Source organism: Scophthalmus maximus, chromosome 1 (genome assembly GCF_022379125.1).
Source record: "Scophthalmus maximus strain ysfricsl-2021 chromosome 1, ASM2237912v1, whole genome shotgun sequence".
In the NCBI taxonomy this organism is placed as follows: Eukaryota; Metazoa; Chordata; class Actinopteri; order Pleuronectiformes; family Scophthalmidae; genus Scophthalmus; species Scophthalmus maximus.
The window spans coordinates 24,021,832-24,046,723 of NC_061515.1; the positions used below are offsets into that span (position 1 = coordinate 24,021,832).

Genomic DNA, 24,892 nt, shown 5'->3' on the forward strand with positions numbered 1-24,892 from the left:
GACCTTTTGGGGTGATACTCTTTGCTAGTACTCATGAGGACTCAGTTCAGTTGTCACATTCTCTGTACTGCGGATGAAATATAGAACAAAAGTCAAGTTTATTCTCTCATTCTCACTTTCATTCAAAGTCTTGACAGCCTGGCATATGTTTAAAGTAAAAAACTTTTTCTTTCCTTTTTTATGTATTCAATAGGTAATCAATGTTTTGTACAATTGGAAATGTGCCCTAATCGTTTGTCCTTGAATTTTGTCCAAGAATTAAAAAGAAAAAAAAAGGAAAAAAAAAACATCCGGGCACCCGACATTTTGCTCAATCGAGTCAGTTTTTAAACTATGAAATGAGCCAGTGATTCAGAAAATTCATTTCACAGCAGATCTGATTTGATACCGACACACACACACACACACACACACACACACACACACACACACACACACACACACACACACACACACACACACACACACACACACACACACACACACACACACACACACACACACACACACGCACACACACACACACACACACACACACACACACACACACACACACACACACACACACACACACACACACACACACACACACACACACAGACAGAACAAACTGCAGAGACACGTCAATGGCAAAATCCTTATTTAATGGTAACTCAATAATGTTAATAATGGTCATTTCTTTGAATACAAATCAACGGAAAATAGCAGTAGTACAAAAGTAGCTATACTGACAAGAGCCTCATGCCAACTCCGGTTGTGTAATGTGGGACAGACGAGCTGTTGACAGTGCGTCATATTTCACAGTGCCGCTTCCACAAGCTAACATTCTATTACCCTGAATGAATATTGTCTGAAAGAAACACTTGACACAAAACATTTTTCGAACCATCACAAAAAAAAAGAAAAGGTGTTGTGTCGACCAGAACAGCCGTCTAAACCCACTTAAAGTGGCATTTAAATTCACTGTCGCGACTTCGTACATCACGTGATCCATTGTAAGCTAAAATGACAAAAATGAAGCATGTTCAAGCCAAAGACAAACGCACACCACGGGAGAGCAAGAGAGCAATGTTGCTACGCATACAAAGTCAATTCTCATTCAAAGATCATGATAAACAGACTAGCTCCAGTCATTAACATGGCACCTCAGGCTTTTCTTGTCTAGCCCGATGACGACGCTCCAGTTGCTACCGTATGTTTTTTTTACTCAAGGGGACTGTTGGGGCCATGGCAGAGGTAAGGCCCCTCCCAGTTTTCAGTCACGTTCTGGTGGTGAAACTGTTTGAGGGCGTTTTGTAGTTTTTGAAATATGCCGACACTCAGCACTTGTTTCGCGAGCAGTAAAATATCAGAGAATCTTCAAAACACATTTGTGATGACTTTCTATCGCCCGCGACACATGCACGTGACAAGTATGCTTTGGAATGCACCATTGCAGGCACAACATAAACTGAAAACATTAAAAGGTAAAGCTGAATGCTGATGGAGCACAACAAACAGCAGTGACTCTCGGCTGGTTGGAACATTTACTACACGACGTAATATAAAATGTAATAAAAATACATTTTTATCTCAGGTCCTCTCTACAATACAGAGCCCCGAGATGATGCCATAATGCAGCCCCAAATATTTCATTCCAGAATATAATGCGTTAGTGGCGCGCACAGTATTAACTTACATATTTGCACTGAGTTAACTCACCACGAGCAAACTAGCACAGTGAACTAGTCTTGGCGTCGTCCGTCCGTTCAGACCCACGCGGAGAAGCTTTACAATCACAGAAGCCAAAACAAACTGATTTTGTCAGAGAGGATGTAAAAAAAAAAACTGAACGTCAGGAAGCCGTGCTCAACGTTTTTACAGCGTCTGAGGTGGACAGTGTAGGACAGTGGTGACGTTAAGTTTAACGCAACAGATAGGAATACGAAAGCTGACGGCAATCACTTAATAAGAGACACATCTGTTGCAAAGTTTTACTTTCCTCGTGTTTTTTTCTAAATTCTCAACGAAAGAGTGGTTTTTGTAACAGAATAGTGAGATATGGTCTGTGGAGTAACGTCCGTGTTTCCAGGGTCTGTGATGTGCTGGGCACACCTCTGATGAGACTGTAATGTAACACTGAGAACGCAGTTTGAACAACAGTGCACCAGGCTGTAAACGCCACTGCTTTACGGTTAACACGCCCGTCTGAAGAGAAATAACAGCACCACACACACACACACACACACACACAGTACATGCTTTCTGGAGCATTATATGCTGACAATTGTTATACATGCAGACGGCTTGTGTGAATACAATAAGACATAAAACTACAGGCCACACACTAATCATAAAAACATACAAGCACTCTTATCATATGGGGACCCACCAGAAGAGGGCAGTGCTGAGCCCCGGTGTCCAGGATTGAATGACAGTGCTTCGCATACCTATTTTTTAGAATACTATGTAGCCCAAGTACGAACTTAAAAAAAAAAAAGTGTATTTTATTTATTTTTTTTCTTTAAACCGACAAGATACTATGGTTGCCCTCAGATGACAAAGCTTGGCGAGAGAAGTACATTCCAAAATAAAAAAACGCCTTGCAAAGCCGTTGGTTTTTAACGCTTGTAAATGTCAGAAAAATAGCAACACTCCTCTGCTAGAAACTACAACCAAACCACAGACAACCGAAATAACTCACAAATAACACTGTTAGGAGTCGTCACAGGAACACAACAACTTGGAGCCATGTCTGAGTGTGAGCCGTTACACGCCGAGGCCCGTCTCGAGTGTGTGTGAGTAAGGCGAGCTTCCACCGGGCTCGTCGTCCATCGGCAAAAAAATGAGGAGGAGGAGCTGAGACATGTGACAACGGTGAAGAGTAACGGGGAACCGCCGTGCCATCGTGACCTCTTAAGCAAATGACCACGCAATCGAAGAGGACCAGAAAAAGCTGGCACTGGGTAAAGTGTAGTTCTTCAACCCCAGAGATATGCAAACACTCCAGCAAAAATCATTTTTTCTTCATCAGACTGTCCCGTCACAATTCCCAAACTCTAGATGAGGGAAAAGCAAACGTGATATTCTCAGGACGATGCTGCATTCATGTCATGTGGGAAGAACATCCAATTAACTTTCACGGTCTTGCACTGACTTTATTTGCACCGTACCGGCCCCGTGTCACAGAAACACAAACTTGCATTATGATACATTTCAGATTTTTTTTTTCTTTTCTTAAACATCACCACAAACCGAAACTCCAGCAAAGTCCCCATGTGCCGTAGCATCTTAAATACTACAATCAAGAAAGAAAATGGTTTACATCGGTTCCCACAGTTTCATCTCCACACCTCCAGATTCACTCACGGTACAGATCTGATGGCTAAACTGAAAAGAAATCTGCGTCTTTGTCCCACGGGACATGAATGCAGCATTCAACATTATGTTTTCCCTCCGTCTCATGAAATGCTCGTCTACGGGACATCGCAGCACACTCGGGTGCCAAACCCCTCAAAGAGAGCTTGGTCAGCACTTGACCAGTCACTTCAGCATGGAATGTTATTATCGTCACACCGTCTCCGCCCCCCCCCCCCCCCCCACCCCTCCCTCCATCGCCATCTCACTGCTCCACCTCGGGGCTGTAGTTGGGACGTCGCGTCTGGATGATCTTTGGCCGCGGGGGGCGGGGCTTGTCATCATGGTCACTGTCGTCGGGGGCCGAACTGTCGCCGTGCTCGTCCTCGCAGACGTGGACGACCACACTGGGGGTGGTGGGCGTAGCGGTGTGCAGCTCATATTTTTCCCCTGCGAATCACAGGGAGAAAGCAAAGGCTCAATGCGAGAGATGTGGGACGGCGAATGCATCACAGTTGTAAGAGTTAAGAATAATAGAAGTTAACTAGAATATCATTATTTCTTGTTGAGTCCCCAAACATTGTTCAGCTGCATGTGACAGCTGAATGAAGCTCAAGTCAATGAAGCCAGTTGATTTTGAGAGTTTAACTTCACCCATTGGGCAATGTAAATTTATTTGATTAATGGGTTGAATATCACAGTCACTTGCATGAATAGATGACGGTATTTTAGTTTCTTTATATAAAGCTCCAGAATCCGACTATTGCAATGCCTAAAATAAAGTTAAAGTCTAGTTGTATTAGATAAGTGGTATCAGTTGTACCAAGTCTCTATATTTAATTTTTTAGGATGTTATCAATGTAATCAAAAGGAACTTGGCCATTTGTCTGATGCACAGTACCTGGTCCTAGTTTTGAGATGGCACACAGAAGGTCGTAATTGATGACCGGAGTCGCGTCTTTAGACTGTTCCCAGCCGACTGGAGGGGAGGCAGGGGGGGAGATCAGGAACTGCTTATCTGGCTTGGGAGGCTCCAGCCGAGGACTCCCTATATGGACCGACTGCGGGACAAACGGACAGAAAAATATGTTTGACTGAAAACACACTTGCACAACTTTGAATGAAGGTGGCTGACAAATATGGAGCCCCGCGGTGTTCAATGTCAAATAAATAGAAAGACCTTATAGAATAATCAGATGAATGAATATGTTGTCTTATATATACGAATCCAACCAATGAATAATTAGCAGTAGTATAAGTAGTTTAATCATTATGAAACTGTAGAGGGTCAGAGGATGTCAGCTGAGTAGGAGGTCCTTCGATGAGGTCCAGGACACGTTTGCATTCCAGACCACCTCCCAATGTGAGTGATCCGATCTCAAGACGCATTCAGGACGCATTTTAATGTGTTCACACCACATATACTTGACAGAATAATTAGTTCCTTCACTGTATATCTTCATTAGTATGATCATTTCATACTCAAATATTCATTAAAGGTTAAAGATTTGTGATTTCGGAGAAAGCACGCTTCTCTCTTTGTTGTTGTTGATGATTTTACTGCATTGGCCGGGCTGCGAATCCCCCGCCTCTGGGTTATGGGAGGCCGACGTGCTAACCACGAAGCCGAGTCGTAGTGTTGTTAGCTAGCACGTCTGTTAATGGATGTAAAGGATGTTTACAAACTGCACAAAGTGTTGTGGTGCGGTCTGCGCCCTTTTTTTGGTTTCGATTTACAGAGCCAGGGCTGAGACGAAAACCCTAATATTGAACTCTTTGGGGGTTCATACAAAATGGCCGCCAGAGGTGACTAAAAAGGTTGGATGGTGAAGGTGGGAAATGGAAAAAGGCCTCAGACTAGACTCAGCTATCTCTCTTCTTTTTTTTTTTTTAGATCAATGCAGATGGAAGAAAAATGTGATATTCAAAGACATTACCTGGGCGAAGTAGAGTCTCATCTCTTTGCCATTGAAGTCAGTCTTATGCAGTCGCAGTCTCGCCTCAGCTGCGGCCAGAGCGTCACTGAAGCTGATCCTGACCCGCCGGAAAGACCTGAAGTACTGGAACTGCACATCTGGCTCGAACGAACGGAACAGGGCCTCAAAACTGACCTGGAGAGAGAAAAGGTGGAGGGACAGGGTGAGAAAAGGGCGAGAGAAATGATGATTGAAGTCATGGAAAATGAGACCAGCTCCTGCACCATCTCCTCTTCTTTCTCTTCTCATCTAAAAATGCTGATCACAGTGAGCCACAGGAAGCCACGACTGAGACTCTGAGACTTGAAAATGATAAAAATAGCCCCTTTCACAAGATGCTATATCTGACGCTTCTCTTTGCTGAAGCCAAGACTGCAGCCTGCGTATTTCTGAATGTGTGTATCATATAGGGAGAGTGGTGGCCTCAATTTTAAATGACCAATTATAGCTAGAGAAGCTGATCAAGAGGGAAAAATTTACTAGATAGGTGACCTTGGCTACCATTCCCTAGAGGAGGCACACACACGATAGTCTATCTGTCAATTATCAATCAAAAGCTGTCCGTTTTACTCTTCTGCTAATAGCTGCACTCTTACCGCCCAGTCTTCTTAATCTGAGGCCCATCAGTTCAGCGTTCACACAACAACAGGACAGAGCGATGAGCAGCAGTAGAGTCCAGCCTTCAGAACGACTGTCTACAGGGTTTCCCCACAAAGTCGTCACGTCTGCACGGCACTCGGCACATTACTGCCGTTTTCTCGCCACTTTAGCCACTGTGGCACAAAGCGCTGTCACTACACAACCTGACGTGTAACATCACACCAGTCCAAAAACCCAATGCCGTTATGGACATTCTGGGAAACATTTATTTAGTGTCAGAGGAAGATGTCAGGATATCAGCAAGGTTCTAATCACTATATTGATGATAGCAGCGATCAGACAGCACGCCGTACGCACTGCACTGCAACACGAGCGCAACCACTGACCATGGAGTTGTGCAGCGAGTTGACAAGTCCAAGGAGGAAGCAATACTCAGCCCAGACGTAGGAGGTCGTCGATATCACACAAGACCCCTATACCCAACATCATGTGGTTCTCTGCCTTCTGTGAAATGTCCTCTACATCAACAGTCTCTCCTCACCATAATCCTTTAGGAGGCACAGAGTAATTCAACATGACACAAGTGAGACTAGGTAAAGAGAATGAAGGCCCCTTACAGTATGCATAAGAGTCATTTAGTTCAAAAACAGCTCAAACACAAGTTTAATCAACATCATTTAATAATCCAAAGAGTAATTTGTCAATCAAATATGCCAAAACTCCTCCACTAATATCTACTCGCTACTACTCGAAGTCGGTGGGACATAAGCATGAGAACAGAAAAAAACAAACAAATGATCACTCAAGACAGTGTCATTATATAATCCAGAGCAGTTTTTTTAAAGTGAGAAAGAAAGACATATTGACATTCTTTGATGATGGAACTAGTTAGAGGCTGGCCTTGTTCACACTGACGAGACCAGAGTTCATGACAGACAAACTGTTTTTTTCTAGAGAATTTGTGATATGGTATCGCTCGGCAGTCGTCTGCAGAGATAAACCTACTGTACATGGGCCGAGCTGTTGGAAAAAGCATAATTTCGGCGCAGACCACTCTCTTACCTGCGCCTCAGGACGACTGAACACTTCCTGGTTAGTCACGGAGGCGACCAGGCAGAAGCGGTTACACTTGGTGGTCTTGATGTGCATGATGGGCGATCCCGGGAGCCGAAGCCTTTTCCACCTGACGCCCGAGGTCAGAGCACAGCGGGGCGCCGAAACGGACTTCAAAGGCGGCGAGGACGACGGGGGTGATGAGGATGAAGAGGAAGGGGGGGGACGGAGAAGCGTTGCCTTCCCCAGGGTGACAGACGAGCAGGAAGTAACAGATGCTCCCCGATAGGAAACAGGTCAGCTTTTATCCACCTCCGACTGCCTACACATGGATCTTCTTTTGTATCCGTAAATGTGGCAGTTTGCCTCACTGTGACGTGTAAGAAACCTCAGTCAACACAAAGCTTTTTTTCTCACCCACATTCCAAGGTTATCTAGTCACTTGCTGGAACAAAAATCCATCAGCCGGTTAATATTCAGCCCCTTCCTGTGTCGCGCTCAGCCTCGGCGAGCGAGCTCTGCAGCAGCCTGCAAACTGAGATTTGGGTGTGGAGAGCTGAAAATGTCACCCAGCCTCCTCTGAGCTCACTCTTTCTGCCTCTCTCTCTCTCTTCCTGCTCCACGGCCGCTTAAATGAGCCCCTGCCAGTCGATGACGCATTACCCACCATCCCATCCCCTCGTCTTCCTGTGTCATTCATTCGTTCTTTCGTTCGTGAGCCAATCGCTTGTGGAAAGGGGAGGGGCAGCTCACCCCCCCGTCCTATCCCACTGACAGATAATAGCTAATGCTGACTAATCAGACATAAAGGAGGCCAGTATGTGTGTGTGTGTGTGTGTGTGTGTGTGTGTGTGTGTGTGTGTGTGTGTGTGTGTGTGTGTATAGAGCGAGACTGGAAAATAATTACATCACCACTGAGCAAACAGAAACCACTGATCTTCTTGCATTTAAACTCGGACAAAACAGTCCATTGTCGCATGGAAAATGTGACAATGGACCTTTCACCTCTTGATTTCACACGCGCACCAAAGACCAGTCACCTGACTTGCTGAGTGCATGCAGCGAGACGTGGAAACACGTCAATCTTGGTAAATATGGGTGAAGCAGAGAGTGCGAGACAGAAACAGACAAAGGGAGGGGGAGGGGGGTGGTAGGAAGAATGTAGGATGGAAGGATGAAGGGAGAACAAGCAAGAGGCAAGCACTGGAGCTCATGGAAAGTATGCAGTTTGATAACATGCTTTTATGGGGTATTAATAGCAGAGAGCTTGAAGTGGAGGGGAAGTGTGTGTAAGTGCGTGTGTGTGAGAGTGCGTGTGCGCAGTTGGAAAAACAGGGCTGTGCAGCCAATTCAGGAACATTTGCGCCAGCGTGCGAGGGAACTTGAGCTTTGTCGCGTATAAAACCATCTACAAAGTCGCACATTAAACATCTTGAGGTGATAAAAGCTTTTATGCTCACACTTACTGAAACATTACTAACGCAATTAACGGCAAACAGAAAAAAAGGCAAGTGACCAAAAATATTAATCTTGGTTCAGCAAAATGGTCTGTGAATCGTTGGCCCATTGTGAGATATCATGTGGTGGCACATGCCACAAATCTTTCATGGTCATAAGCACTCATACAGATCTTTTAATATATTTAATGTCCTTAAAACATTAATAACACTAACAGATCCCACTGCTGCAGGTGAATAAGTTATACTATGAATATTAATTCCCCCCCTTCATATCTCATTTCTCGTATTGTGTTGACCTTATTATAACCCAACGTGTGGAGAAGTACAAAAAAGTGCTAACCCTTTCCCTTTACCCCTGACTAACCAAGTAAGGAAATGCTTCATTTTTTAGTCATTCACACGCACCAATAAAACGTTCAGTGGGGGGACCTTCTGATTGTGAGGTGGCCGCTCACACACACTGCAATGACCCAGCGGCCTCTGTGGCTATTTAGAAGCTACAGTAAATCCCAGCCGTGTACAGGCAGTGACACCTAGCAGGTGGTTCGGTTGGAACGAATCCATCTTATACTATTAGACCCACATGTCGAAATTCTGTATGATTACCGAGGCCCACTGAGTGCAGGTGTTAATGCACGGGGAAACGGCTAAAAGCACTGTCCTGTGTGTGTGTGTTTTTGCGCTGAATGGAAAATGTGTGTGGAAAAAGAAGTGGTGTAATGTTGATGAGCCTCCTGACAGTGAAACCGATGCTCTCATGTAAGCGTTGTTTGTTGATGTTAAACATTACCATGTGAGTAAGTGAGTGTGTAGGGTGCTAATCATCTCCAGACCTCGACCTCATCGCGGCGCGGCCGTTTAAGCGCGCATGTGTTGAGTGTGCGCGCTCAGCCCTGCATTTTTTCCATCACGCTGTTTTGTTTTTTTTCATCTTCCCATTTTTTCCATTCCCTCACTTGACAGACAGGCAACACACCCACACAAAGGAACACTGACACAAAGACAGGTGTGCACATGCACAGTGCGCAGACAAGAACAAATCCTGACTGCCTCACCACATACTGGACAGTATTGTGTTACTAGCCAGCTGCTACATTGTTATTGCGGCATGCTCTTCTTTCCAAAGCTGAGGTGAATGCTGATACTAGAGCACACTGTTGGGGGTGGGAGCTACAGCTTAGCCCATACTGGCTTTTGAGAGGCAAAAACCAAAATTGATACCGGTAATAGTTTTATTGGCTATACTAATAACTGTAAAATATCTGATGACAACGTAAACACAACATAATACAAGTTATCAGCTTATGGCTTATGGTCTCAATCACTAGTTTCAAGTCTTTTTCGATACAGCATGATGTTAAGTTTAGTAAATTATGGTCCATTTAGAGTAAAATAGATGATAAAACACTGTATGCATTGGGGTGTAGATGGAGATGCCCCACTCCCCTCTCCTCCAAATATAGTTACCTCTGGCTGTAAAAAAAAATTCTAGATGGCGCTGTCCAAAAAGCTAAACTCAAAGCTTCAAATCAGTATTTCACAAACGAATGGGTGAAGTGGGGCCACTTGAAAGGGACAAACAGAACCAATTCACATAACCTCCTTTGCAGAGGTATTAATAATAGTGTGTTTTCAAACACTTGGTTGAAATATTACTTGGGAGGATGTCTCCAGAATGATTAAGTCAAAGGTCAGACATCTCCATAAACAACATGGCTACAGAGACAATATAAAGCTTATATTGATCAGAAAACGATATGCCATCATATGATGTAATTTGATGTGAGGTTATGAAAAGGTAAGCAAATGATGTCATGTATAGTTTAAAAAATGCATTTTCCCAGGTATCTCTGCATCCTTTGGGACTATAGACATTATATAGCATTGCCTAATTAGGGTGCATACAGCATGCATGGAGGTCTGCATTTCCCCTCCGATGCCATCCATGTTATGTCTGTATTGTTTGGTTCTAAATGCTCTTAATGAAAGTAGCAAATGTCCGATGAAGTCTTGAGAAAATAATTTTCCGGGGAAATTTCCCAGATAGGCCAGTTTACAGGAAGCTGAGTGTATTTTCCAATGTGGCGTGCAAGTCAAACTGGGTTTTAGCCAAACTGCAGCAGAGAGCGGACAGCATTAATAAAACAGCATGGAAGAACAGATTTTGGTCAGAGAAAACTCTTGATGTAGGTCTGGAAAATTGGGCAAGTTTCATGGACTTTTCCAGCAGGACACACTGAGTTGCAGCTGTGAATGCAGTCATCCAGACTCTAAGATGTAATCAAATTCCAATCTCATACCGATTATTTGGATTACAATCCAGACAAAGCGTGTGTGATCACAGTTTCCAGCATGGCGATTACATATTATTAGTCTTACACAACAGGATAAGCAGGTTAAACAAAGATGGATGAGAAGCATGTTTCCAACCAACCACCCTGAGGACAAAGGTGAAAACTAACTTTACAAGGTCACCTGCATCGGGCAAAGAAACTTCAGGCCAAATGGAACACACAGTTAGTTTTAACAATATGTTCAATGGCAGGCAGACAGAGGTGGAAAAGGCACTGATGTGTCATCACGCCCTCTTTTCCTGCTCAGATATGGAATTTTGTTAAAACCATATGGAACAACTTGTCAGTGGTGTCAGGCCTCCATCACTTGATGAGACTGAACATTGAATTACACTCATTCCTGAACAGAAGCCAAACGACTGTGTGTGTTCACGAATTCAAGAAACAGTCACACACCCTTCAGTGGAATATTCTGCCATATGATCCATCAGCTGATTCTGGAAAAGCAGCAGGATCATGGAAGAAATGACGGAAGAAAAGTTCTCCTCTGTTGTTTTTCCTTTTCCATCAACGTCAGCAAACTCCCGGAGCACGTCACGAAACACTGGCTCATATCACTGCCCTGCACATGAATATATACCTGGCAAATCGCCGGTGTGTGTATCAGCAATTGTGTTTTTGAACATGTGTGTACGGGCTGTCAGGTTTGTCAGTTCCCACGTGATCCCTTCAGGGTTTAGCCCTGAATATTGTGGTGGCTTTTCTTTGGCGACACCATGGAAAGCAAGATTTCATACAGAGAAAACCCAAGAGACCAAAAACCAAGACAGGATAGAGTTGCCTTTCCACTTTCTGACTGTTGTTCTCAACGATCCAGGCGTAGCCAGATTGAGGGTGAGGTCGAATTGTCAAATTTACTTAGGAAGTTTTAAATCTTGACGTGACCTGGAAGTATTTGACCAGCAGCCATGCTAAGAGGTGTTAGGATTCTCTAAATGCATAGGAAAGGAGCTTCAATGCTTCCTTTCCTATCTCCTTTAGCATAGGGTACACTGGAACTTCCTATGTGAGAGAAAGGGGATATAGACGCCCCACAATTCATTGCAGCAGCGATAGTTAATGTGACGCGGCATGCACGGACGTAAGCGATTCGATCAGTAGAAGTAGAAGAAGTAGAAGAATATGAATATGACCCAGAAGGGACGCAAGTCATCGTGTCAGTTACTGTTACATACGAATCATAACATCGGTGTCACACGGTGGTAAAACACTGAAACATGATGGAGCCGCTGCGATTTTTGTAGTTCATCTTCGGAAATCTGTTGTTTCACCTCGACAGACGCACGCCAATAACATCCGCCGTCCCGTGATGGCGTAGTGTAGTAAAAAAGGCGAGTCGGACTCTCTGCGCTGTCGTCTTTTCCCAAGTCCTATCAGTCCTCCTTTACACCTTTCCTGGACCTCATGAGTATTCCACTGAGGTCAAGGAAGAGTATTGTAGACCTCACCCTTATACTCAAATGCGTATTAGTTGTTAGTTGTTGCTGTATTTTCAACGTCTCCTACGTTGAAGAGTTGATGAGTCCATGTTATAGACGTTGGCGGGATGGAACTACAGCAATGCCAATTGGGGGGTTGGGACACAGCACAGCAGCAGTTGGTGTCTAATCGACATCTCTTAACCACCCCCAGTCTAGAACCAGGCCTGCGAGAGCACCAACTCATACACTCGGCACACCGAAATGTACCTGGCAATTACATTACAACGTTCGTAAATGGTTCACCTTGCAGCCAAGAGCTGGCACACGGCACTCACCTTGACACTGCCTTCACCGAACAAGTCTTCCGGCACTTTGCAGGCTATCAGGGCGTTGGGCAAATCGGTAAACTTGACATCTACGGTCGCCTCCTCTGCTCCGCCCTTCTTGGACTGCTGCATCGCGATTCCCCGTATTCCTCGAGCGCTATTCTGGAGACACGGGAGCGAAAAAACGCAAACAATGATAACGAGACTTAGTCAGCTCGCGTCCTCGACCGATGTAATTGTACGTGTTAGCGGCTAACGCGGCTAACTACATTTCACGTTATACGCACCAACAGAGCTGTAGGAGTTAGTTCATGTTAACGTGGCGATGGGCAGCACCGTCTACGACGTTTCCATCCAAACAGCGAACAGTGGTAGAAGCCTCAAATCGGCTCTTAGCGTGTATTAGCTTACAAGCTGCACTAAGCCGGCTAGCTGGCAAGTTATGCTAACCAGGAAGATGCCGCTTAGCAAGTCAAGCACACACAATATTCCGGGGTTTTCTTCCGTCAATTATCTGTGGAGGCGGTCTTTGGCTTCGGGTGTTGTCTTAAAACTGAAACAGCGACAATATCCTTCAGTTAACGGTAAACAGACATCTCGGATAAACGTGTTAGCATGACGCAGAGGATAAAGGAAATGACGTAAATTCAGAACAGCTGATATTAATTTCCGGTTTTGTGGTGTCCCATCCAAAGATCCCCTCAGCCGTGAAGCAAATTTTGCCTGGTGGCCACTCGTGGTACTGCAGTGAAAAAAACCCATGCGGCCCAAAAAGCAATTGTATTGTATATTTTCAAGTCATGGAGTTTTAATCTTTGTAAAACTTTTCCAAAGCTCAGAAAAGGCCCAGAAGAGTCCTATTTCCCTCAGTGACGTCACCGCTGTGGTACGAGCAGGGTTGTATCTCGGGAAGGAGGATTGTTGCTGGGTTAACGCTAGACGCAGTCCGATGTGCAAAAACTATAGAGAAAACTGAATAGATATTTTTACTGAATACAATATTTAATTTCTTTTTCTTCAGGTGTGTTGATCGTTCATAAAATTATTTAAATTTGACAATGGACACAGTGTGACACAGAGTACACATTATTCCTCTATAGTTGTCGGGGAACATAAAAATTGCAGTCAGCTGAGTAAGAACTACAAATCAAATGTTGTGACCAAAGCTTAACTGATTATAAGTGATCCTTCTCAACCGTGAGGAGAACTTTGAGCTTTTATCCTCAGGAAGGCGCTATAGACAAGTAAGAGCCAGCAATCCTTTGTGTCAAAAGCAATCAGGATGCTGAAGGCATCGCTTTCTTTGAACTCCATTGCTATTTGCAGTCAGGATTCTGTATCCCTGTGGCTAGTCTGTACTTATTTAGCCAGGTCCTACAGTTTGCACAGTAATCTTAGTTTATGGAAGATGAGCATGAATAACAAGTACATCCCCTGGAGAGAATAGTGTTATACTCCTTTAAATATTTTTGAAAAGGTAACTGAAAGCCCCAATTGGCTGAAATAATTGAGCTGTGTTAAACATAGAAATATATTATACATTTTGTACTATATTAAATGTAAGAAACTCATTTATGTCACACTAAGTAGTATGTCTTTGGAGAGAAAATTGTTAAAATGTGGTTATTGCTTATGTTTATACATCCTTTGTTCTGGTAGCCACCATTAGAAATCAACAACACAGTGCCATTGTTTTTACAGTACGTGCTGTCTGGCATAGGTATTTACACTTAATGGTCAAGGTAAATACGCGTGTGTGTCTGTGTGTGTGTGTGTGTGGAACTTCATTAAGTGGTGCTGGTCCCTGGGTGGCAGAGGGGTTTAAGCTCCTGGTCATGTGAGGATCAGCCTCCATTTAATCCTCTGGAGAGAGAGAGCGAGAGGTAGGTGTAACCGTACTCAAGGTGCAGTACAGTTCTGAGAGCCCTATAGTAACAAGGGAGGAATAAAGAGTGTGTCCTCACACACCGTTAACCAGTATGCTTGAATAATACTTATGATCTCTAAAGTTGAAATCTCTTGAGAAAGAGAACTTCTTGGGAATCATATAGACCCTCCAGGATTTTTAGAGAGTTTTAACATTCTCAAAACCCTCTTGGATTCGTTCTGAAAAACTGGACTCCTCCGAAAATCACCTGGAACATCGCATCTTAGGAGCTATTCCAGGATTTGAGAGTTGTGACTTTTGAAACATTTTCTTTGTTTGATCCTTTGTGTATATCTTCTGGAATTCTGGGTTTATTCAACATTTTCTTTTAAACATTGTTGTCCTCAGAAACACAGGAACTGCATACCAACCCTGGGAATTTGTCCTGAGTAAGTGTCACATCTTTTTTTGCCATGGCTGAACCAGGCTCCTGCCCAAACCAAGACCTATCAAATACTGCCATTGTCCACAGCCCACTGGGCATTTGTTCAGACCTGGATACCCAGAGAGGAAGAGAGGATGAGGAAGGAGAAGAAGAAGATGATGAGGTGGAACTAGCTGAGGAGGTAGGGGAGGATGTTTTGATGATGGCTGATGTAGAAGAGAGACAAGCAGAAGGAGAAAGTGGAGCACAAGTTGAAAGGGAGGAAGTGAGGATTATGTTACCAAATGGAGTAATAAAAGAGGGGGATAGAGGAAATGAAACGCTGGAGGACAATGGGGAGGGAAAAGAAGAAATGGAAGATAAAGAGCATGAAAGGATGGATGAACAGTCAATAAAGAAAGATGGTAAAGACAAGGGAGAGGAAGAGTCAAAAGGCCCAACGATTGAAGCGAATGAAAATCCATGTCTGTTTTCAGCATTCAGTACTTTCTGTCAAGAGCAGATATCGGACAGCCATGAAGAAAAAGGAGACAGAGAAAGTGAGGTAAATAATGAAGAGGCATTAATAGCAAGTTCAGAAACACATGAAAGGGATGAAAATATTAAGGAGGGAGACGGAGGGTTAGAAGAACACCAGATAGTGTCCACTACAGATGATACAGAGATGCTTCAAGAATCAAGTATTCTTGTAGAGGAGTCAGTATCCACTGATGACACAAACAAAACAGAAGGTGTAACTCTTTTCATTAATAGTGAGGTGATGCAAACCATTGAGGACCCAACAAGAGATGTTACCACATGCATCGATGAACAAATCAACATTCAAAATGACATATGCCAAACCTCAGCTGCTTGTCATAGTGGCACGCAATTTAATATAATTGGTACATTTGAGGTGATGGGTAATCAGACCAACCAGTTACCAGGTGAAAATCAAAATGAAATAAAAAACACAGATGAGGAGAACAGCTCTGAATCCAGCAAACAGGAAGATGAGCCAACTAATAATAACATCATGTGGCAACAGAAGGGTTCCACAGAGGCAAACACTGAGGATGAGGGAACCAAGGAGTTCATGAAGGATGCCATGTTCACGTCTGATGATGTTGTAGACGTGGGGGGTGAAGCAAATCTAAAAGTAGACCAACAAGAGTTGGCCCTCGTGTCTTCTGAAGAGCCGTCACAGAAAGAGGGATGGATTGAGGACACTAGGTCCGAAGGGGTCAATCAGAAAGAGCAAGAGGAAGAGCAAGCGCAACAGGTTGAGGTTAATACTCAGGATGGGGGAGGAACAACTATGGAAGAGGAGGAAAACACATGTGATGTTGTTGTTCCAGACTTAATGTGCGGGGAAGCACAAAGCAGTGATAAAGAAATGCAGAAAGAATCTAGTGATAAGCTTGACAACCTGGCTATGGTAGGTCCTCCAGTATTAGAGTGTGGAGTGGAGGTACCTTTAGACACACAGCAAGATGTGGATTTGGATCAGGTGAAGGAGGCCTCTGAGATGGAGGTAGGGGGTGAAGATGAATTGGATCAGTCAGGAGGTGAAGTCACATTAGAGGAGAATGCCTCAACGAAACAGGGTGGTGGGGACTTTCAGGGATGGCCTTCGCAGCTCCTCATAGAAGCCGGGGCAGATTGGGGGGACAACTTGAGAGAACAGCCAAGAGAGAAGACCCTTGTAAAAGATGACAGGGGAGGAGGATTAGCGGTAGAGTCAATGGAGGGAGAGTTAGAAATGGCAGAGGAACCTGTGACAGTTTTAGATGATGAAATTGAAGAGATACAGGAGAATCAGAGTAGTGACCTTGACGAACCAAAATCAGCCACCGTCATGGACCCTTCCGAAGATGGCATAATGGAGACAAAGGATGAAGAATGTCAAGAGCTGGAAGTTGAGACGGTGGAACTAAGCAAAGATGAGAAGCAAAAAGACGAAACGGACGAGGAAGAGATAGATGACAAGCAAAAAAATGATGAAGGAGAGGACGAGAAGGATGAGAGGCAAAAATATGATGAAGGAGAGGACGAGAAGGATGAGAAGCAAAAATATGATGAAGGAGAGGACGAGCAGGATGAGAAGCTAAAAGATGAAAAAGGAGAGAAAAAGAAAGATGAGATGCCAAAAGATGAAAAGGGAGAAGAAGATAAGGATGGGAGGCCAAGAGATCCAAACGGAGAGGAAGAAACAGATGAGAAGCCAGAAGATGACAGCAGAGCAATGGAGTCAGACATAAATGCAAGAGTTAAAGGATTCAAGCAAGGAATGGAGAATGGGATCTTGTGTTCTGAGCCACTAGTCAGGAAAGAAGGATGGGGGACAGCAAGACGGAGAAAAGATAATGACTGGATTAAAAATGATCTGCCTGAGGAAGAGAGAGCACCAGAAATGAAAGACTGGAGGAAGGATTTGAAGCCAGTGAAAAAAGACGTCTGGGAAACTGAAAGGGGAAGGAAGGAATGGATGAAAAAGGAAGCATCAACAGAAGAGAAAAGTCTGCCAAGGAGGGAGGACTGGATAAAGGAGCTGAAGTCAGTGATCAAAGACGAATCCCTGCCTAGAAAGAAAAATGAACATGTGAAGAGAAAGCGAGTGGTGTTGCTGGAGGACGGCCATTCATACATCCCCCAGCGGGAGGAGATGACTGAGGAAAAGAAAGAGGAAGTGAAACTGATAGCTGTGCGCAGGAACAGCAAAACACCCGAAGACCAGGACTATGAGATCTCACTCTATGTCAAGGTAATGAGTCTTTTCCTCATACACGTATGCACATACTGTATAAATATTGTATGTCCACCATGAGTCAATAACACTTCATGGGGAAATTTGACGGTTCTTCCATGGTTCCTTGCTCAAGATAATAGGCAGTAATGGCCGTATTGGTTTGAGCGCTGCAAAATCACCGTATAGAGCTTTAAACATTGACTTATTCTGGGGTGCCAATCCAATTCCACATTTTTGGTATTTTGTTGTATGAATGCTGTTTCTAATTCTTCTGTATACCATGCATAATGGCCTCTGAATGCCTTGGGATCCCCCAGGAAGAGCTGGAAAGCATGGCGGGGAAGAGGGATGCCTCAAACACCCTGCCTCCGCGACCCGTCCTGGATGGTCTGTTTTCATCATCTCCTGAGGGAACAAATGCAGCCCTTTGTATTGTTTTATGTCGCACAGCAAAAAAAACCTCACTTCGCTTGACGTGCGCTTTACTGAACACAGTTCATCAGTGCAAGACATCAGTTAGTTTGATGGGTAACCAGCTGAGTCAGGCCAACAGCAAATGAGTGTCAGTGCACTTGATTGTTCTGGCACTAGAGGCCCAAGCTGTACGCTGGCTCTGGTCTGTACACGGCTGCCTTAAAGCCATGATAATAATAGCAGTACTTGAACAGCTCTAGACCAGTGCACTTGGAACAGTTTTTGAGCACCATTTGTTTGAAGACTGTCATCACTCAGATTTAGGCTGCTCTTTGGTCAAGCCAATTTGTGGCTATAGAAAGTTCACCGGGTTACCTGTTGGAAACAAAGAACCATGGCCCACCAGGCTACCTACCTAACACAATTGTGTGAGTGTGTTTGTTTGTGTATGTTTGATATAGAGAGAGCAAGTAAGGGAGTAACCCTATCTTGATCTGCTTACCTTATCCAATTAAGACAGTGATATCCTAATCCATCAGGCATGGCCTCCTACATTGCAGCGTGCATGCAGTTCTAAAGGTAGTGGGAAGAATAATAGGGACACACTTTACTCTATCATATTCATGGAATTCAAGCCGATACAATGTCCCCGTTAGAACTGTGACCTTTGTGATGTTTATAATAGTCAGTTTTACTTGTTTTTCCACCAACCTCTTCGCTCTCTGGTTTAGCAGCACATTCCTAACTGAGGTGAGGATAAAAGCAGGCAGCCCACTGAGGGCCAGCAGAGAGGTTTAACGGCAAGAAGAAGAAAAAAAAAATGCACTAATATCCGAGAGCTGCTTCACACATGCACACAGCGTGCTTGTTCTCTGTGGGAGCTCACCATTCGAACAATGGCGTCCTTTGTCAGGGACTTTACGGGCAGCATAGACTGAGGTAGCTGGAAATATTGTGGAAAAGTTCAATAAAAGTTTAGGGAAAATACACCACATGACTTTTAATCTTGACATATTAATCATAAAATGCAGAGAACCGACTACAAAACTGCAGACTACTCTCACTTGTCTTGCATGCATCCAAGGCACTATGTTTAGGGCACTAATGACTGAATGGTACAACAGTGCAATGCTGTTGCCAGTAGCATGCAGGGTTAATCTCTGCATTCTCACTCTACAAGCTGCTTAGCCTGCTGTTTGCTCCTCAGAGGTCCGGGCACAGCGGTGCTGACAACAACACACACTCACCTCCATATGAATTCTGCATTTACATCACATTTAACAGCCGGTAGCAAGCTCAAGAAGAATAGGAAGGACAAGTTAACATAGATTACTCAAAGTATACTCGGTTATTGATATACACAGCACACATTGGACTATTCTCAAAATCAGATCTGTTCCATTCAGTCAGTCTACTGTTGATCCTTTGAGCTGCACTTAGCCTTACCCCCCACCAGGCCCCAAAAATAAATTAAAAGCATTCTTACTGTGGCGATGGTGATTCAACTCCGAGAGGCGATTGGACTTGATAAATGTTTATGTACACTCTCATGATTCTCTGACTTTTTGGGGTAACATCTTCATGGTTGAATGCACTCATTGTAAGTCGCTTCAGCGTCAGCTAAATGGATGTAATGCAAATGTAATGTAATGTAAATATTGTAATGTAATTCAAGTGAGCAATAAGGAGGCATTTCCTCTATGGGAACAACTCATTGGGATGTATGACTACAAAGGTGCAGATAGGGACAGAAGGCTAGAGACTGTGGGAGGTCTGAGGACACACTTTGGCCCGAGTAAAACGTTTTTTTTTTTCATGCCGTCATTTGTGTTAAAAATGTATGATTGAAAGGACAATAATGCTTGATTTCCTTTGTTAAGACAGCGAAGCAACCTGGCCAATCACGATCTGATGTCACAGTTGCTGACCCATTCTGCTGCGCTAATACGGCTGGTTTAGCTGAAAGTAACAGCTCTGACAGAGGCAAAACTTGCATCTCGTGGATGTCAAGAGAAAGAGAAATACTCAGGGACTGCAGTGGTGGGACCATGCATTTTGTCATCTGAGAGAGGGAGTCATGGCGACTACCTGTGGACTTTATAACGAGTCATCGTGGAGAGGATCTATGAGAAGAAACTGGCTGACTGCAAAGAAGAATTTAGAATCCCACACAATGTCAGACCGATGCTGCTGGGATGGGCAACGGGTTTTTTTGTCTGTCCATTTTGAGAGGGAGAGAGGGAGAGAGAGAGAGAGAGAGAGAGAGAGAGAGAGAGAGAGAGAGAGAGAGAGAATGAGAGAGAGTGCTGAAGCAGAGATTCCATTGCCACCCACTCCTCTAAAAAAATGAAAGAACTCTTTTCTGTGCCTCCCAACTTCACATAAACCTGACCTCGTTCTAAGAAGAAATACAAGACACACGGACATATACAAGTGCATACATGCATTTACCAAACCACTGTCACTAAAATCTGTTAATTGTATACATCAATTTCCCAGATTTTTGTCCTCACACAGTGTGATGAAATTAGAACACATACACACACATACACACACACACACACACACACACACACACACACACACACACACTAAGACATGACAAAGAGGGATTGTGTGTGGACGACACTGACATACCAGAGAAAGTAGAAAAAGACAAATTGCAGGAAGATAATGAACCAGACGGACACAGACAGATGTGGATCTGGTTTGCAATTGCCACGGCTTTTATGAGAGGATGACACAGCGGCTGAAAATACTTGCATAATAGACGATATTTTTTTAATTGTTTTTGGCGGTAAGGAAATGTCTCTTGGGTGTTTTTAGGCGAGTGTGACCTTTCACACAACCTTTCAAACCATATGTAAGGTTGACCTGGACCGTTCACCATGTCCTGGTATGATGCCGCAGTTAAAAAACTTGGCTTCCCCACCATTGAGTTGTTTGTGAAGGTAAGTGATGTTGTGAATGTCTGTGTCCTCCTGATTCAATTCACAGGAGCAACGCTTTTGACAAGTGACTGTCGCTGCCTGTCAGTCAATAGTTTCTACTGTCACACACATTTTTGCATGTCTGCACTGACGTGTGTGTGTCTGTTAATGTATATGCATGCGTGTGTGTGTGTGTGTGTTTGTGTAGGCGGGAAGTGATGGGGAGACCGTTGGGAACTGTCCATTCTCCCAGAGACTCTTTATGATCTTGTGGCTTAAAGGAGTCATCTTCAACGTCACCACTGTCGACCTCAAACGGTGATACATTACACACATTTACACATATTCATACTCTGGATCGAATGTGGTACAGAGACACTTGTCAAACTAATGCTATTTCATTTCACAATTCAAAATGTTGTATATTACATATAACGTTATATATCAAATATTGCTCCTATTTTATTATCTTCCAATCTGTCACATGACCATTCTGGTCCAATCATGATTGAGTGATCACACCTTCGGTAAAAGTAAAGCTAGTTTAATTACCTCATGATGGATAAGAACATATGTTTAGCACAATGTAAACTCTGTGAGTGTCTGCATTTTGTTCATTCCGATGGTTACAGGAAGCCAGCTGACCTGCAGGACCTCGCTCCGGGAACCAACCCTCCGTTTGTGACCTTCAATGGAGAGGTCAAGGTTGACGTTAACATGATAGAGGAGTTCCTGGAGAACAAACTGACCCCGCCACGGTACACAAACACACATTCGAGGGGCATGAACTATTTTCACAGTTCTCCAGCAGCTCCTTCATACAAAGTTAGGCCTTCGGTGCAGTTTAGCTCAACTCAGAACAATCCCCTTGTCCAATATAATATTATTTATTATAAAATGCCGGATGATTCAGTTGACTTCCTTTAATGTCTGTTCAACACTAGCTACCCCAGACTGGCCCCCAAACATCCAGAAGCCAACACAGCCGGCATTGATGTGTTTGCCAAGTTCTCAGCTTACATCAAAAACCCGAGAAAAGACACCAACGACGGTAAGACGGGGGTTATAGAGACGGGTGACCTCAGTGGATTTAACTTATGAGGAGTTTTTTTTTTCAAATATAGTCAGAAATATCACTATTTCTAATCACTATAATTTTAATTTATAAATAGGCAAGTGGCTGCTAACATAAAATTTGCAATGGACTTGGCCAAACATATCAGTTGATTGCGGCTTTAATGTTCGCTTTGGAGTGTTGGGGGTTGGAAGATATGTCCACGACACTTTCTCTCTGTGCCTATGTGAATCCATGCCTGTGCAGCCTTAGAGAAAGCCTTGCTGAAGTCTCTCCGGCGTCTCGATGACTTCCTGCGGACCCCGCTGCCTGAGGAGATTGATGCATATGCCCCGGGCGACCTGCCCGAGTCCTCCAGGAGCTTCCTAGACGGGGCTGAGCTCACTCTGTCCGACTGCAACCTCCTGCCCAAACTACACATCCTCAAGGTTCATTCCTATTTCCACTCTTACATCAAGATAATCTGTGTGGATTTTGACATTATTCGGTCTGTTGGAACACCATCGTGTCCACATTTTCCCTTTTTCTAGGTCGTAGCCAAGAAATACCGCAGCTTTGAGATTCCCGCAGAGATGACGGGGGTGTGGAGGTATCTGAACTGCGCCTATCAGAGGGAGGAGTTCACCAGCACGTGCCCCGCTGAGAGGGAGATCGAATTCGCCTACCTGGATGTTGCAAAGCGGATCAAATAAGAGCGAGAGTGGGGGGAAAAGGAAGGAAAGAAGGAAGACGGATAAATGAGATAAAACAGGGAGGAGGGAAAAAAAACAGCAGGTCTAATTAGAAACAATTAGGTCAAATTAGAAACATAAAGCCCGTCACAATATAGAAAAGTACAGAGAGAGATACAACTGTACGGGTTTTGGGTGATTTACACAAAGGGGAAGAAAGAGGAGGAGGATGGAGAGATGGAGAATTAAGTGTGTGTGTGTGTGTGTGTGTGTGTGTGTGTGTGTGTGTGTGCTCTCACAGGTTGGGTCGCACAGTGATTTACTGTATCTTTGTGCTAATCCTTCTGCTAAAAGGAATATACTGTATCAATTAGACATGCGCTTTCAGAATTAATTCCTGATTCACTTTTTATTCACTTTTCAGACAATGGCAGGACCAGGTTCACTGCGAAAAGCAGAATAGGTAGCACACATACAGTACAGTAAGAAAGCACCATTATTGTTTTAGCAATAGAAGTCACACCTTTTAGCAAACCCCCATCCACCCATGTCAGACGTCGAGGCACAATAACCAATGGAATGTTTCATTCATAAGTCATTGTCTGTTCTGTTGGATATGAGTTCTAATAACTGCTAATTTGATCTCAGCACCGGTTTCTATGAACATTGCTGATCTTTTATGTAATTATGTTCCAGCCTTATCTCAGTCTCATTTCATTCAAATGTTCAACCGTGTCAATATAATAACTGCATTTTTAGAAGTAGTGGTACATTTGAAACACACGTGTGATGACTAAAACCAGTACTGCAGTGTTTCTATTATAATGAATTCTCAAATAACATAATCAATAAAAGGAAGCTAACTAGGAAATCCTACTGTCTTGTAAAGAAAGCGTGATGTTGGCTGTGTAAAGCAGGATGTACACACTTCTGAGGACTTCTGAGATGTTATATGTAATCAGTAGTGCCCAGCTTGTTGGCAGTATACACAGTCTCATTATTTCTGCCTTCTAAATACACTAGATACAATGAAATGGCTCATTTCTTGCTGTGTTTTAATAAATTAATTTGGCCTCCAGTACATTTAACAAAAAGGCATTTTGGGGATGTCAGAATACAGACAGCAGGAGAAAGCATTCCAATCTGAAACTTAAACAATTTTATTTCCCAGTCTTAAACAGAGGACAGAAATGTTTTTATTTCATTCATGTTATCTCAAACCCCTTGTTCAATTTTTGGACATAAGCGGTTTAGCATTTGCAGCAAATCACCACTTTGACTAAAATAGTCTGCCATTAAAACCAACTATGCTGCGCTCTGGCCTTATATCCTCTCCGGGGGATAACCTTTATTAAACTGATTTTATCACTGTGTGGATTGTCCTGAATGATTCTATTGTCCCTGTGTCTGTTACGTTTCTGTTCAACAAGAATAATTGGTTGTAATGTAATATAATACGCTGAAATTACCCCCTCTGGTTGGCTGAGGGCTGAACACATGCCGTGTGTGTTTCAACCGTGTGTTTCGGGGATAATGACACAAGCTTGGAACTCCAGACATCCGCTATTCGAGATGGATGCGCTGGCATTTTTACAGTATATTTCCCTCCCTCAGAGGGGAGGATATGTAGACCAGAAAGGGGGCAATCCAACGAATTCATATCGCTGAAGCCGTACGTCACGACTCTTTGCTCAAAGAATCCGAAATAATTGTACGCACAACAGCGAGTGGCCTTTAACACATTTTACACACGTGCACACACTCGAGCATGCGCAGACACACACATACATCACCGGAGCAACGGTGATTAGTGACCTCTGTCGAAAAAACCCTCTGAATGTAATGACCCAGAGTTTACACACCCAGACAGCAAACACATACAGCTCAACTGCCATAGAAACATCCGGAGGAGGAGGAATGCCCCCGCTGTTCTGACTGTGATGAGACCAATAACACTGTGTTAAGCCGCACTCCAAATACTACGACTGTGGAGGTGCAGCGCAAAACAAAATATATCTATGGTTTGGGATGTAAATGAATTACCCAGAGTTTAACTGTCAGTGTCCAATCATTGAGTTATGGCCCAATGACAACTGCTGATTTAGATTTAAAATGCAGGTTTCTATAATTCCAGTTGAGCAGGGTAATGGTAAGAGATGGGACATTAAGGTCCATGTTACAGCTATCGAACACGAACTCACACGTTTGCCATGTGCTGACTTATATTTTGGATACA

At 43.7% G+C, this 24,892-nt stretch overlaps 2 protein-coding genes across 4 annotated transcripts; one reads left to right on the forward strand and one right to left on the reverse strand.

Moving 5' to 3' along the window:
* Window positions 1–623: 623 nt before the first annotated feature.
* Window positions 624–13,174, reverse strand: LOC118298900 (calcipressin-1). 2 transcript variants are annotated; one of them, XM_035622093.2, is made up of 5 exons: window positions 12,814–13,174; window positions 12,536–12,688; window positions 5,274–5,447; window positions 4,238–4,397; window positions 624–3,786 (listed from the first exon to the last, which is right to left on the reverse strand). In XM_035622093.2, exons 2-5 carry the CDS (start codon window positions 12,656–12,658, stop codon window positions 3,602–3,604), a joined length of 642 nt encoding a protein of 213 aa, XP_035477986.2. In that variant the 5' UTR covers window positions 12,659–12,688; window positions 12,814–13,174; the 3' UTR covers window positions 624–3,601. The 2 variants fall into 2 exon arrangements, with proteins under 2 accessions (XP_035477986.2, XP_035477995.2); XM_035622102.2 differs by lacking the exons at window positions 12,536–12,688; window positions 12,814–13,174 and adding an exon at window positions 6,975–7,630.
* Window positions 13,175–14,459: 1,285 nt separating this feature from the next.
* Window positions 14,460–24,027, forward strand: LOC118314402 (chloride intracellular channel protein 4). 2 transcript variants are annotated; one of them, XM_035640844.2, is made up of 6 exons: window positions 14,460–17,581; window positions 21,119–21,228; window positions 21,543–21,668; window positions 21,855–21,961; window positions 22,232–22,413; window positions 22,516–24,027. In XM_035640844.2, exons 1-6 carry the CDS (start codon window positions 14,867–14,869, stop codon window positions 22,675–22,677), a joined length of 3,402 nt encoding a protein of 1,133 aa, XP_035496737.2. In that variant the 5' UTR covers window positions 14,460–14,866; the 3' UTR covers window positions 22,678–24,027. The 2 variants fall into 2 exon arrangements, with proteins under 2 accessions (XP_035496737.2, XP_035496743.1); XM_035640850.2 differs by lacking the exon at window positions 14,460–17,581 and adding an exon at window positions 20,567–20,931.
* The last annotated feature ends 865 nt before the right edge of the window (window positions 24,028–24,892 follow it).

Excerpts from the sequence above, each read along its gene's own strand:
- LOC118314402 (XM_035640844.2), top strand. The coding sequence starts at position 14,867 with ATGGCTGAACCAGGCTCCTGCCCAAACCAAGACCTATCAAATACTGCC. Across the intron at positions 21,229-21,542 it reads ACCACTGTCGACCTCAAACG|GAAGCCAGCTGACCTGCAGG; the intron begins GTGATACATTAC and ends CGATGGTTACAG. Across the intron at positions 21,669-21,854 it reads AACAAACTGACCCCGCCACG|CTACCCCAGACTGGCCCCCA; the intron begins GTACACAAACAC and ends GTTCAACACTAG.
- LOC118298900 (XM_035622093.2), bottom strand. The coding sequence starts at position 12,658 with ATGCAGCAGTCCAAGAAGGGCGGAGCAGAGGAGGCGACCGTAGATGTC. Across the intron at positions 5,448-12,535 it reads TCGGTGAAGGCAGTGTCAAG|GTCAGTTTTGAGGCCCTGTT; the intron begins GTGAGTGCCGTG and ends TTCTCTCTCCAG. Across the intron at positions 3,787-4,237 it reads CATCTCAAAACTAGGACCAG|GGGAAAAATATGAGCTGCAC; the intron begins GTACTGTGCATC and ends TGTGATTCGCAG.